This window comes from Folsomia candida, unplaced genomic scaffold (assembly GCF_002217175.1).
Source record: "Folsomia candida strain VU population unplaced genomic scaffold, ASM221717v1 Fcan01_Sc004, whole genome shotgun sequence".
In the NCBI taxonomy this organism is placed as follows: Eukaryota; Metazoa; Arthropoda; class Collembola; order Entomobryomorpha; family Isotomidae; genus Folsomia; species Folsomia candida.
This window is the reverse complement of record NW_019091196.1, coordinates 692,705-707,947: the sequence shown is the minus strand read 5'-3', so window position 1 is coordinate 707,947 and position 15,243 is coordinate 692,705. Positions and strand designations below refer to the sequence as shown.

The following is a 15,243-nucleotide window of genomic DNA, read 5'->3' as shown; positions in this document are numbered from 1 at the left end:
CAAGAATTCAAAGGTTGTACCTATTGTTGAAGTTTTAGGCTTTTCAAGTTACTATGTTTATTTTTGCAATGATTTTGACGTTTAATGCAATTCGATCGCCTGAATTGCATACAACATAAAATTCAAACAAAAACTGGAGCATTCATAGCTCACCCACTTATAATTGGTTTATTGAAATGACTTATAATTTGCGGGGAAACAAAATAAGTCCATTGTAAGCCCCTATTGTAGTCGTACAATAACTTATATTTTTCTCCGGAAATAACGAATCTTTCATTGATTTCTGCTGTTGAACTTATTTACAACTGATAAATTGCATGATCATAAAATCATTTCAAGTTATATAACAATTACACCTTAATTTTCAAGTGGTTATAAATATTCTAAATTTTATTACACATTGTAGCGACGCAGAATAATGAAATAATTAATATTTTACTTATTTCTGATGCTGGAATTATTTATGCATTTCTTCATTTTTCGTGGCAAGTACTTATGTATTTGTTGTTGATGTGCTTTTAAAGAGGGATAAAAAATTGACTCAATGCATATTCATAAAATTATCGAGAATTTTACGATCTTGTTCCTGCTGCTAATGCAATTATTTGCAATTGTCTGACTGCATGAGCATAGAATCATCCAAAATTGGTGATTTGACCTTAATATTTAAGCTGTTAATAATATTCGATTTTTTTAAATATCGACGTATTCATACAAAAAGTTTACAAATATTTACAAAATAAATACAGATATTTTTCTCCCCGAAATAATAATTAATCTTGCTGATTTCTGATTATTTACTTGTTCATTCGTCATTCCTGGAAAGTATGTATTTGTTGTTGATCTGCTTTTAAAGAGGGTCGTTCCCTTTTATCCGGGTGGATTGAGCCGTGTAATAGTTTCCCTGTCGGACTTACTTCCACCCGGGTGACCTCGGCCCCCTCCACGAAACCAAGCCAAGTGAACCATCCCTAATCCTGACAGAAGATCAAAATCCTCCCATCATCCAAATATTAAAATTGATCTGAAAATGGAGCAATAATAAGGATGACATATTGTGCATTGTGTGATTAGGATGTCACGTAAAATTGGAGGGATTGAGATTTATTTCGAACAAGTTTGCGTGGATTTTGATGTGGAAAATAAGAAATATGAATACTTGTCACAAATGCAATACAGAAATTTTGTGTAGTTTAATTTAACGACATAAATTTCTGTAAAATTTGGGAGATTATGTGAACAGATTTTTTATTTTGCATAATTTTGGGTGGATTTGAACAGGAAAATAGGAAATATTAAAATGTATGTAATGGAGATATTTTGTGTAGTTTTTAAACTCAAATTTCTTCTATTTAGATTACAGAATTCCAAAAAAAATGAGTGTTAATAAATAATCATGTGTAAATTATTAATTGATCTGAAAATAGAAAGGAACAATAAAGATGACATATTGTGTCTGTGTGTGATTAGGATGTCACATAAAATTTGAGGGGATTATTGGTTGGACAGATTTGCAACATTTTTCATAATTTGGGGTGGATTTGACAAGAAAATAAGACATTTCCTTGTCCCAAATGTACATATTCCAGATATTTTGTGTAATTTGATGAAATAAATTTGTGTAAAATTTCAAAAATTTGAGGGAATAGATTTTTTGGTTTTTCAGAATTATGAATGGTTTTAGACAGGGAATAAATTAATAATATATATTAAATACTTATCGCAAACCTAATTAAGATATTTCGTGTAGTTTTTTAATTCCGTAAATTTCTTACAATACATAGTCGGGAACACTCAAGTGTCAACAGCCGATTGCTAAAAAACTACGCCGCAGAATTAAAATCTGATAAGTGCATTAGATTCGCCATGCGATTTACATTATGATTCACTATGGACTTTGTAATTTTTGAACATCTGGATAAATATACAGGAAATTGAAGAGAAGCGGGCGGCGATAGTTTTTCTCAAAAAAAATCGAAGAAAAACAGTGAATTTGACATGTGCTGAAAAAGTCAAAGGTGTACTTTAATTTAGCCCAACGGACTATAAAACATTCATGGGGACCGAATCGACAATGAACAGTCGAAGAAGAATTTTTTGAAAACCTCCAAGGACCACACCCATCATGAAGCCTCTCAAGCCTGGCATCCGAAGAAATTCACGACATTCCAAGGGAAACCGGGCTCACTGCTGACAGTGTCGATGCAAATTATCCAATGAGTGCTCAAATTGAAGCTTAGGCTTAAGGCTTTGAAATGTGGTACTTGCCACATCCTGATCGTACCCCAAAGGAAAACCAGATTAAATATATGCAGGAGTCACCTCAAGCGGTACGCTCCAGAAAAGTGAGCAGGATACTTTTTAAAAATGAGGAGATTTTAACATAGGAAAAATCTTTTAACAAGCGAATTGTCCTAATATACGCAAAATCGGTCAGAGACATCCCCCGATATAGATAAAAGGTCAGAAAGTCACATTATCCAGGTTTTTTGATGATTTTGGCAGGTGGGAGCTAATTGGGGTAATTTCTCTACATTTTGCTGAAAATTGGGGGGAGGTGGGGGAATCAAATTTCTTAAAATATGTTTTTGAGTCCGTGGTACATCCCCTAAGTGAGATCCAATTCAATGGAATCGACGGGACCTCTCAGCAGGACTCAGCACGAATTTATAGTGCAAAAAATGACCCAAGCGTAGCTAAAAAAACGAATTCCGGTCTTTATCTCCAATCAGAATTGGTCATCATCCTTGATGGATTTGAACCACCGGAATATGAAGAATGGTCAAAGTTAGGGGCAAAGGTGTGTTCTAAGCCCCGTAGAAGTGCGGAGGCTTGGAAAAAATTTCTGACCCCGGAATGCCACAAAATGTCCCTGGAATCGGTGCGTAATTCCATCGAGGAGTGGTCGTCTCGTCTTTAGCGTGGCATTGACGCAGGAGGAGGAAATTTTTAAGACTAAAAATTGTTTTTGAATTGAAATTTATCTGGCTTTTCGGTAAAATAAATCAAAAATTGCTAAGCTGAGATTTACAAAAGTAATAAGGCTATATGTCATTGACACTTGAGTGTTTCCGACTATGTAGAATTCTTTAAAAAAATGTTAATAATCACGTGTAAATTTGGAATAATTTACTATTTTTATGGCCAAAAAATCCCAAAGTAGATAGATATTTTGCATTTACAATGCGATGGTGTGAAGTGTAACCCTCCGATTTGGTTGAAATTTCGAAATTAAGTGGTCCATATCAATACAACCAACGTTTCTTCAGGCGGTTTGTGCGATGGTCAGAATTTGGCAAAAAATTTGAGGTTAAGGGTGAAAAATGTGCAATTTTTAGCACAGGAATTTGAGTTTGCTTCTTCCGCCTGGTAAAAATCGCTCGTTTTTCAACTTTAACATCAAGTATTTTGGCAAATTCTGACCATCGCACAAACTGTCTCAAGAACGTTGGTTGTATTGATATGGACCACTTAATTTCAAAATTTCAACCAAATCGGAGGGTTACACTTCACACCATCGCATTGTTGGTCAAATTTGCAAATAATGTATTTTATACGAGCCCATTATATTTCATGTTTTTGGCCTATATTTTGAATTTTGGATTTTGAATTTAAAATGTATAACCAACCCAGTCATGCCTTATTAGATGCTTCTGTTGCCCTGTACGGATCTAACTATTATAACCAACCGTATAATATTTAATATGTTTTGTTATTTGTCGCATAAACTGAGCAAATTGTGTCATTACACAAAATTTGATATTTCTTTATGGAAAAATATTTGAATCTGCATTTTTCTAGTTTTCATTTTTTGTTAAATTGTAATGAGATTTTGGTCTAAGTTTTTTTGAAAAAAAAATTTATTTAAGATTGTTTAAGAGTTAGAGTTGCCACTTCAACTCGGCTTGACTCAGCTTATTGAGTGAGTCGAGTCAAGCCGAGTCGAGTTGACCTCAAGTAAGCCGTCAACTCAATGAGTCGGCTTATTGAGTTGTGAGTTGTGAGTGAGTTGGACTCGGCTTGACTCACTCACTCAATAAGCTGGCTGGCTCCGCCTCCTCGTACTTACACACATGCACAAACAAATTCAGTTGTCTCCAACTTGTAAACATAGAATGCACGTACACGTATGTACGTATGCTCCGTCAATAGCTGCCTGCACTCGCTCGACTCACTCGACTCACTCAGATTCGTAATGAGTCGAGTCAAGCCAAGCCGGCTTGCTTCTGACTCGGCTTGCTTCGACTCACAACTCAATGAGTCGACTCGCTTTGACTCACAACTCAATGAGTCGACTCGCTGGCAACTCTATTAAGAGTTCAAATTTGCATTTAGTACTTTATAATTTTTCGGACTTTGGAAAAATCTCGGATTGTGTAAAATGAGAAAAATTATTATATCACGATTTTCCTAATCTTTGTCAAATTGAAATTTCTAAAATTCCCGTTAATTTCCAAAATATATTTTTTAAACTTACGAAATACTGTTTTAATCTATTCCAGGTCATCCCTACTTTTTCAACCAGCTATCCTGCGGCCTGGACACGATTTCCTTGGCTGGAGAATTCATCACGGCGACGGCCAACACGAACATGTTCACGTACGAGATCGCTCCCGTTTTCATCCTCATGGAAAATTTCATTCTCAAAAAGATGCGAGAAATTGTCGGATTTCATGCCGGCGATTCGATCCTAGCGCCAGGTAAGAACATATCGTGGGTTATCATCGCACTTATCAGGATTTGTATTTATCATCAAATGTTTCATTTAATCACGACCTACGGTCAAACTTTGCTGTGGGTGTGTCCCCTAATTTTCACAGATCGCAAAAAAATTTCAAAATAGTTTTTTTTGTTTATAGAAATAGAAAAAAGTTCTAAATATTTCCGCTATTATTTTGAAAATACGGTTAAATATTTTAGATATTTTTTTTCAAAAATTACTACATTTTGTACATATTTCAATGATATGAGACGAATCTTTTTGTTTTTGCTTAAAGAAATTCGACCACAAAATAATCTGGAGTATTAAATTCAGAAATACTAATTTTAGTAGATTTTTTTGTGCATACATATTTTGTACATACATATCTTGACGTTTTTTTCATAAATATTTCATTGATTTTTGTAAATGCATATCCGCCCTCCCCTAATAAATAATATAATCCTTCAGGTGGATCAATCTCCAACTTGTACGCCATCATTGTCGCGAGACACTGCATGTTCCCGGACTACAAGAAGAACGGACTTCGCTCCCTTCCCAAAGGATTGGTCATGTTTGCTTCGGAACATGTAAGGCCCAAAATTTACAGTGTTGGGCAAATTAGAATTGCTGAAAGTGCAGCATTTTAAGCAATAAATTTCCAGAATTATCAAAGCTGCAAAATACTAGAATTTAGATTCAGAAGGCAAAAATCTTTTTAAAGAAATTAACTTTTCATCTGTCAAAATATTTAAATTGGTTTTACGATTTTTTAAAACTAAAATATTTTGGCTTTTTGACTGCGATAAAACATTAATTTCTTTTAAAAAAACCTACTCCAAGCAACTTTGCGGGGCCTTTTAAGATGGCATTAATACCATCTTGGTAGTTAATGGCAACACATTTGGGTGGAAAAGACCCCTACTGGCCAACTACTTGGCCGATCATGCCTATCTCCGAACTCATCCTTACTTTTGACCCGAAGATGAAGTGTGCAAAATTTCAAGTCGATAGCATGTGTTTAAAGAGAGTTATCGTGCGCACAGACGTACGCACAGACGGACGGACAGACAGACATCTTGACAAATCTATAAGGCCATCTTAAAAGGCCTAAAACTGCATTTTCGTATGACTGTTGAATTCTCCATGTAGATTCTCGATTTTTTTGTGCCTGGAAATCCTAACGAGCTTAAAATTCTGTACAGATTTTGACAAAGCATGTATTTAGCCCACCCTTGAAAATTTATAACACATCGGATAACATGTTATCATATTTAATAATGTCATCTTACTTCTTACAGTGTCACTATTCCATCAAAAGTGCCGCAATGGTGACCGGACTAGGAACGGATAACTGTGTGTCGGTCCCGTGCGATGAAAAGTGAGTGAAGTGCAATTATTATTCCTATTTGCGCCCAATGTTATAGCATAGAGTAACAAAAAGGCAAGTTACTCGATAACATGTTATCATAATGTTTTTTTACAGGGGTAAAATGATCCCCTCCGAGTTGGAGAGGCTCATCCTGGTCGCAAAAGAAGAAGGGAAGCATCCCTACTTTGTCAACGCGACGGCAGGCACCACGGTTTTCGGAGCGTTCGACCCCATCAATGATCTCGCTGATATTTGCGATAAGCACGGACTCTGGTTGCATATTGATGTAAGTTGAGTTCCCTTATTTGTTAGGTGAGATTTTGCAGAGATGCAAATATGTATGCAAATTAGGAAAAAGAGGTTTGCAAATTGGGGGAGTTATGCGCCAGGAGGAGAAAATTGCAAAAAAATCATTAGGTAAAATTCAGAAGATTGATTCTAGTGCGGACGTTTTTAAATATGAAAAATTTGCATAGTGCAAAAAACAGCGTGTAAGTTGTCATCTATTATTTTTTATACACAAAAGTTGACACTTTGTAAAATTAGTAAGAAAAGGTTTGCAAATTGGTAGAGTTATGCGCCAGTAGGAGAAAATTGCAAAAACTTCATTTGGTAAAATTTAGCAGATTTAATTCTAGTACAGATGTTTTTAAATATGGAAAATACTTATGCATCGTGCAAAAAAACAGGGTGTAAGTTTTGATCCATATTTTTTTTGTACGCGAAAGTTGACACTTAAAATTAGTAAGAAAAGGTTTGCAAATTGGTAAAGTTATGCACCAGAAAGTGAAAATTGCAACAAAATTATTTGGTAAGAATCAAAAGATTGGTTGTATAATAAATAGAAAAATGTGTATAATGCAAAAGAAACAGCGTGGAAATTTTGCTCCATTATTTCACGCGAAAGTTGACACTTCGCAGATTATAAAAAGTTTGCAAGACGCGGTGGTAAAGTTATGCGTCAGGAAGTGAAAATAGCAAATAAATATATTATAATAAAATTCACAAGGTAGATTGTTTAGGGCGGATAAATAGGAAAATTTTGCGTAATGCAAAAAATGGCATATGTAATTTTTAGGGTAAACATAACCACGGTGCAGAAAAACTCGGGTAGATTTTTTGCAATTATTCACATTACAAGAATTTACAAAACCTGATAAGATTTGTGCACAAGAAATTTACAGCAAAATTTCGATGTTTTTTTTCGACAAAAATGGCGAAAAAGTTTAGAGTCTGTTTTGCATACTCAATGCAATGTGCCAAAATAATTCGCAAAAATAATGGTAAATTTTCAATACACTATCAGACTCGTAATATGTAAATAATGAGGAAGAAAATGAATAATAATATTTATTTCCAAGATTAAAACAAAAACATTAAATTTTATTCATTTAACAATTTGTGGACTATTTTTCAAGGAACTTTAAACTTTATTTATAACTCTGAGCTTTCTATAAATTTACAATAAAAATTAAATTATTTAATTTGCGAAATTTGGGCGACAATATGAAAAAATGTACATAATTGATAAAAAAAAACAGAATACAAAGATAGATCTGCGCAGAATCGCTATGCAAAAACGAAAAGTAAAGACAAGCTCAACAAACCGGACATGCAATTTAATTAAAAAATATTCATAAATATTGCATAAAATATTTTGGATTTTTCGCCATTATTTGCACGGAAAATTACTAAAAAAATACAATAGCTTAAAATGGAATTACAAAAAGTTAAAGAGAATTTTATAGAAAAACATTTTCTACAAAAATTATTATAAAATATTGCACAAAGTTCGCCATTTTTCGCACGAAAAATTTCACTAATCTGCAGTCTACATACCGTTTAAACTAACTCAAAAAGGAATTTATGAAACCATTTAAAAAAATAGAGACGAATTTTATTAAATTTTCTAAAAAAACTTACAATCTTTTTCTTAGTGAGGCAAATACCTAACAACGAAAAAATTTACTAAGTATGCATTTACCCCACCCAAAAAAAGTGACATAAGTCGATTTCTCGGCCATTTCTCAACCGATTTTGATGAAATTTTGCACAGATCATTGTTACAGGATTTAGAAACGATGTACTAGTTGACTTGGCGAATTTTTGATTTTTACCCGAGTTATGGGCGAAATGGAGCAAAAATTTGCACTCGGAGTCACCTTTCCATCCATTGTTCCATTTCAGAGCATCACATTGTCCTAAATTATTGGAAAAAGTTACGCTTATTCCTTCTGATCATTTTAAGACCAAGTTGACCGAAATCGGTTAAGAAATCACGACGCTATTCAATTTTGAAAATTAAAAATTTAGTAAAATTACTGTGGATGCAAGTATAATGCGGTGCAATAATGTCGTTGACAACCGACTTACAAGTTTTAAATAAACAAGGTCCCAAAAAATGGGAAATCTTAGTGAGGCAGTGCAATCTCAACTCAGAAATAAAATTAGATTGCAGAATTTTTGCATCACCGCTCTGAATATCATTTTCACTGGATGCACTAAATTTTGCTTATAAGAATGAATTCTCCAATCTTAATTTGCGAATTTAATGCGTTTTTACTAGTGAAAAAGAAATGTGCTAAATTAACTGAGATCAAATATAATGGACCATTATGTTTTAGAAATACACACCCTACTATTAATGGGGTGTATTTCTGAGAGCGGTGATTCAAAAATTCTGCAATTTAATTTTATTTCTGAGTTGAGATTGCACTGCCTCACTAAGATTTCCCATTTTTTGGGACCTTGTTTATTTTTACACCATTTAAATATTTCAGGGCGCATGGGGTGCAAGTCTTCTCCTCTCCAAGAAATATCGCCAAGGTCGATTTGACGGGGTTGAGAGGTAAGTAGCACGAAAAGTTTTTATAGAATTTTAAGAAATATTTCGAACACACAAAATCGTAAATCAGCATCCATCCATCTTTTCCATGTGACAATCAAAGTTTCCAAATGGCACTGCGTATTAAATACGTACGGCTCAATCTCATGTCTGCATAATCAATCAGGATTTCTGTTCGTCTTTCTTGTCCGATCTGATCTGAATACGGGGACCGTGCAATAAAAATGTCATCATTTTAACAAAGTCATGTCAACCTTGTTACGTTAATAATCAGATATGGATATGTATTTACGAAAAATTGTGGAATAAAAATTTACAATAAAAACTCCACAATATTTGCTAACTATGCGCAAAAAAACACAAGATTTTTGTCAAAAATTTATATTTTTGAATTTGCTCACTTGAATTTTTTGTGGTACAATTTCTTTCAGCAACAAAATTTCATTTCACATTGTTGAAATATTTGTTTATAAAAATAATTTAATTGTAAAGATTAATTTAACTGTAAAAGATTTAAGTATTTTCAAATAATGGTGGAAACATTTATAAATATATTACGCTGAAAATCTAGAAATATGCGACAATGCCTTTTTTTAAATATGAAAAGCTTGAAATGGATACATATCCGCCCTCTGGTAATTATAGGTCAAAGTTCACCCACATCGTTTACGCACTGTCCTATCTAGAAGAAAGTGCATACTTAATTACCCTCCTCCTCCCTATCAAAACCAACCACACCACACTCTCCATAATTTCCATCATCAATAAATTTCCAAACAGCCTCACTTTTTGCCCTTCACAAAGTCACAGAATGAAACGAGGGCCTAATTCCACTCGGAGATGCAAAGTCACACCACTTTCACTCTCACTTTGACATTGTCCCTGTCCCGCTGAGCAGAACGGGAAAGTGTTCACTTTCATCGGGAGTGATGTCATTAATTAATTAATCTTCTTCTCCTCCTTCCCTGATTAATTGATCCAATCTTTTAATTATCCAATTAATTAAAAGGGTAACCTTAATTGATTAATTAATTAATTATGTACATATGCAACGAATAATTTCCAATTATGGGGGGATTAGTGGTACTATTTTGTTTATTATGGTACATTTACTTTTAAGTAAATCCGGTGGGATTTCGGGCATTAAGGAAGGCATTATTTGTAGCAGATTTATGTATCTTGCCCCCATAAAATGCAGGCACTTGACTCACTTTTATGGGAAATAGGAGGGGAAGAGAAAGTAAATAAGATTACGATTTTCGTCCAGGAGAAAGTTATTATTAGAAGTTTACGTATAATAACTTTAGGATTACGAGCAGCCTGCATTTTATTGCGTAAACCTTGTGCACCGTTCAAAATAAATAGTTATTTCTTAAATGGTTTCAGATAATTCAGATCCATATGGGATGTACTTAAATATGCAATTTATGAAATGGTAAAAACTGCAAAATTTTCAACTTTAAATTTTATTCAACGTAATTTTTCAAAAAATTTGTAATAATTTACTGAGATTTTTTAAAATTTGATATATGTGACATATTATGTAATTAAGAAAGTAAATAAGGTTACGATTTTCGCCCAGGAGAAAGTTAATTTTGACGTAAATAATTTTGGGATTACGAGCAGCCTGCATTTTATTGCGTAAAATTTGTACACCGTTCAACAGTAAATACAGTCAATGGAAAAAGTATTGGCAACCCCCACGCCAGCTAAATAAAATTGGCTGTAACCTTGGAATGCATTATACAATATGCATGAAAATCTGTTCGCATTTAGCAAATATAATGTAGTTTTCGATTATAATCATGTTTTATTGAGTAAAATTAGATAAACAAAGTTTTTAAATAATTTGTTGGAAAATTTGCAAAATTAACCCGCAAAAAGTATTGGCAACATGTGGCCAAATTAATTACGCGAAACAATTTCTTAATCACCTACCACATTTCATTACGGTAAGTTAATTAGGTGACAAAATATGACGATAGCTACATTTTAAGTCAGCAGTTATGTTGTCTGGAACCAAAATGGCGACACCAAACGAGCTATATTTGGCGCGGCGAGAAATATTCATTGCTTTTTCGCAAAAATAATTTGGATATCGAAAAATCAATGCAAAACATACTTTTTCATATTTTCTATTGGAAATGTAGCCAAGAAATATAAAATGACAATTCTAGTATCCATTTTTCCATGATGCGGAAGAAAAAAGTCACCTACGCCCGAACGCAAGTGATGAATCAAGCAACAAATTACTTGAAATCGGAAGATTTCAATACCCAAAACCAATTAGAATTTGAGAACCAACTGTGGAATCAACATTTCATATCATATGGTGATCAATCAAAAATCATGCCATGGGGTTTCAGGGTCCAGCAGCCCTATAGAAGAGAAGGCCCCCGAAACGAACCAACCCAAGGTATTTAAATCAGCTAAATACCACCCTAAATAGACTTCCAATTGATGAAGAAGGGTCTAGTGGTCTCATATCAGTAAATTTAACTATTCGGTGCGGGTTGGATGTTAGAGTTTAGAGGATGCAAAATGAGGCTCTCAAAAATGAATGCTGCCGTCTGGGAGTCAAGCTCGGAGGAGGATCGAATATGGTTTGGGGTTGAATGACTAGGTCGTTGCGTAGTTAGCTGGTCACTATCGATGAAGTTATGACCAATGAGGTCTAATTAATCATTCGAAACGATAATTTGAAAACATTTGACCTAGGAAGTAATTTCATATTCCAAAAATGCAGTGGCCCCAAAACATGCATCCACATTAACGATGCACATTTTTGGGGACCGAAAATATTAAGCTTCTTTCGTTGGCTGCACAGTCTCCCGATGTGATTCTGATTGTCCGGGATGAGAAAAGAGGGACTGGTGGGAAATCACTCTACAAAAAACGGGCTTGTCAAAACTTCGAAACAAGATTGGGAAGCCATATCCAAAAGCGTTATAAAGAACTTTGTCCAGTCAATTCCAAGGCGTATTTCTGCTTCTATTGCATCGAGGCGAGGTGCTACGCGGTACTGGAAGCAGTTTATCGAAACAAGATTGCCGTATCTTTGACAATGATTTTTAAATTTAAGGGTTGCCAATACTTTTTGCGGGTTAATTTTGCAAATTTTCCAACAAATTATTTGAAAACTGTTTATCTAATTTTAATAAATAAAACATGATTATAATCGAAAACTACATTGTATTTGCTAAATGCGAACAGATGTTCATGCACATTGTATAATGCAGTCCAAGGTTACAGCCAATTTTATTTAGCTGGCGTGGGGGTTGCCCATACTTTTTCCATTGCCTGTAGTTATTTCTTAAATACCGTTAGAATATTAAGTTCCATGAGATATACTTAAATGTAAATTATAAAATGCTAAAAACTGCCAAAAAAAATATATACAATTTACCGTTGGCTTAACTTGTGCACCGTTTAAAATAAATATTTATTTCTTAAATAGTTTTAGATTATTCAGGTCACAGGTTCCTGATGTTGATTTGTATGATATAAACTATAAAATGATAAAATCTGTAAAATTTCCAACTTTAAATTTTATCCATCATAATTTTTCTATTACTTTATTTTCATAAAATTTATGTATGTTATAAATTCCTGAGATTTAAAATTTTAAACGAAAATATTAAGAAATTAAGTAAGATTACGATTCTCCAGGTAAAAGTTATTATTAGAAGTTTACGTATAATTTTAGGATTACGAACAGCGTGCATTTTATTGCGTAAAACTTGCAAACTTCAAAGAACATAAAGTTCAAATTATTTTCTTAAATTACTTGGAATGCAGAAATGTATTCAAATATAAAGCGATAAAAATTGAAAAATTTTCAACTTTTAGTTTTATCAGGGAGATTTTCTCCATTACTTTTTTCATATGAAAGAAATTTTTATAAAATTTGTGTTATAAATTGATTAGATATTTTTAAATTTGAAACGAAAATAGTAATTTCTTATAAGAAATTAAATAAGATTACGATTTTCGTACAGGAGAAAGTTATTATTAGAAATGTACGTAAATAACTTTAGGATTATGAACAGCCTGCATTTTATTGCGTAAATTGTGCACCATTCAAAATAAATAGTTATTTCTTAAATGGTTTTAGATAATTCAGATCCATAGCGGAGATACTTATATAAAATTTATGAAATGGTAAAAACTGCAAAATTTTTAACTTTTAGTTTTATCAAGGAGATTTTTTCCATTACTTTTTTTCATGTTAAAGAAATCTTTGTAAAATTTGTGTTATAAATTGCTTGGATTTTTTTAAATTTGAAACGAAAATAGTAATTTCGTAAGAAATTAAATAAGATTACGATTTTCGTCCAGGAGAAAGTTATTATTAGAAGTTTACGCATAATAACTTTAGGATTTTGGCCAGCGTGCATTTTATTGCGTAAATTGTACACCTTTCAAAATAAATAGTTATTTCGTAAACAGCCTTAGATTATGCAGGTCCATGGGATATACTTAAATATAAATTATAAAATATAAAAAAAAACTGGCAAAAATTTCTATAAAATTTATAAATAGCAATGTAAAAAAAGAAAAAAAAACCTTATTTTTACAAAATTGCCTAACTTGTGCACCATTCAAGAAGAATATTTATTTCTTAAATAAGTATAAATTATATAGGTTATTACGACGTGGGCACAAATTGTATATCAATTTTTAAATGATAAAAATTGTACGATTTTCACAAAACGTTGTAAAAAATAAAACATTATTGACTATTTTCCATTCGCTGCATAAATTGTGTGCCTGGTGCACCGTTCAAAATAGATATTTATGATGAGGTTAAAAATTTGAAACGAAAATAACGATGGATTACGAGCAGCCATACTTGTTCATTTTCATTCATTTGACTAATTATGATGGTGAATAAACATGAATTTCCTGTGATTTGAATGAAAATGAGTTACAGATTCAGTAATTTCAGGCTGTGAATGAAAGGATTTCTCACTCATTTCATTTTTCACCCTATGCTTAATACATGGGGCGAGTAAGAAATGAAGGCTGATGAAGTGAAATGAAATCAATTTAAACGAAAATGACTGAATGTGAATGAAAATCTTCAATCAGAAATCGGGATGACTGACTTTGAATGAAATCTAAATTTTTGAATTGGTATGATTATGTACAATTTCGTTACAAAAATTGCGCAACTTTTGCACCGTCCAAGATATCAATTTCTTAAATCAGTTTAAGTTGTGCAGATCAAATATATATAAGTGCGAGCATAATTTGCATTAAAATTTTAGAAACTACAATGTTCATATATATTCATAAATTATTTATAACAAAAACTATGCATAATGAAAATACTTTTTTACACCGTTATTTATTTTAATTAAATAAAAGAAAAATTATTTTCATAAAATTGCCTTATCTGTGCATCGTTCAAAATACATGTTATTTCTTAAGTAGGTTTACATTATTAAGGTTATTGGGCTGCTGGATTGTAGGTAGAATTCGCATACAAATAATAAAATGACAAAAACCATAAAATTTTATCACAAAATTTGTCATAAAACGGTGTGAAAAATAAGGCACTAAATATTTGCACAAAAATTGCGTAAAACTTATGCACCGTAAAAAATAAGGCACTAAATATTTGCACAAAAATTGCGTAAAACTTATGCACCGTTCCAAATAAATATTTATTTCTTAAATGCTTTTAGATAACTCAGATTCATGGGATATAATAATGATGCCATATATTTGTATAAAACTTAAAATGATAAAAACTGCAAAATTTTCAACTTTAAATTTTATTCTACGTAATTTTTCTACTACTTTTTTTCCCACTAAACAAATTTTCATAAAATTTATAAAAAAACTGTGTAAAATTATAAAGAATGTTTTCCATTGCACAAATTTCGTGCAAATAATTTCGTACTTATAGCATAGATAATTGTGCTTATAGCGTAACTTGTGCACCGTTGAAAATAAACATTTATGTCTTAACCGGATATAGATTATTCAGGTCAATGGGATGTAGAAATGTGTAAATTGAACATAAATAATAAAAATTTCAAAATTTTCATAAAATTTATGCCGTAAATGAATAATGGTGTAAAAAAGAAAGCATTATCAGCTCAAAATTTTGCGTAACTTTTGCTCCGTTCAAAATAAATACTCATTTGTTTAATAGTTTTAAATTACTCAGGTATCTGAGGTGAGGAGTACACGTTGCAATATAAATTATGAAATGGTGAAAACTGCAAAGTTTTCAACCTTAAATTTTATTCAACATAATTTTTAAAATTGTGTAAAAGTAAATAAATAGTTATGTTTTCTTAAATAGATTTAGATTCA

General features: G+C 32.3%; 1 protein-coding gene across 1 annotated transcript in view; it reads left to right on the top strand.

Moving 5' to 3' along the window:
* Positions 1 to 15,243, top strand: part of LOC110848148 (glutamate decarboxylase) — a 38,513-nt gene that overhangs the window by 17,852 nt on the left and 5,418 nt on the right. Inside the window, exons 4-8 of the mRNA XM_022095287.2 lie at positions 4,503 to 4,700; positions 5,171 to 5,289; positions 6,001 to 6,080; positions 6,186 to 6,357; positions 8,852 to 8,919. Coding sequence (XP_021950979.1) covers positions 4,503 to 4,700; positions 5,171 to 5,289; positions 6,001 to 6,080; positions 6,186 to 6,357; positions 8,852 to 8,919 — 637 coding nt within the window. The remainder of the gene's footprint in view (positions 1 to 4,502; positions 4,701 to 5,170; positions 5,290 to 6,000; positions 6,081 to 6,185; positions 6,358 to 8,851; positions 8,920 to 15,243) is intronic.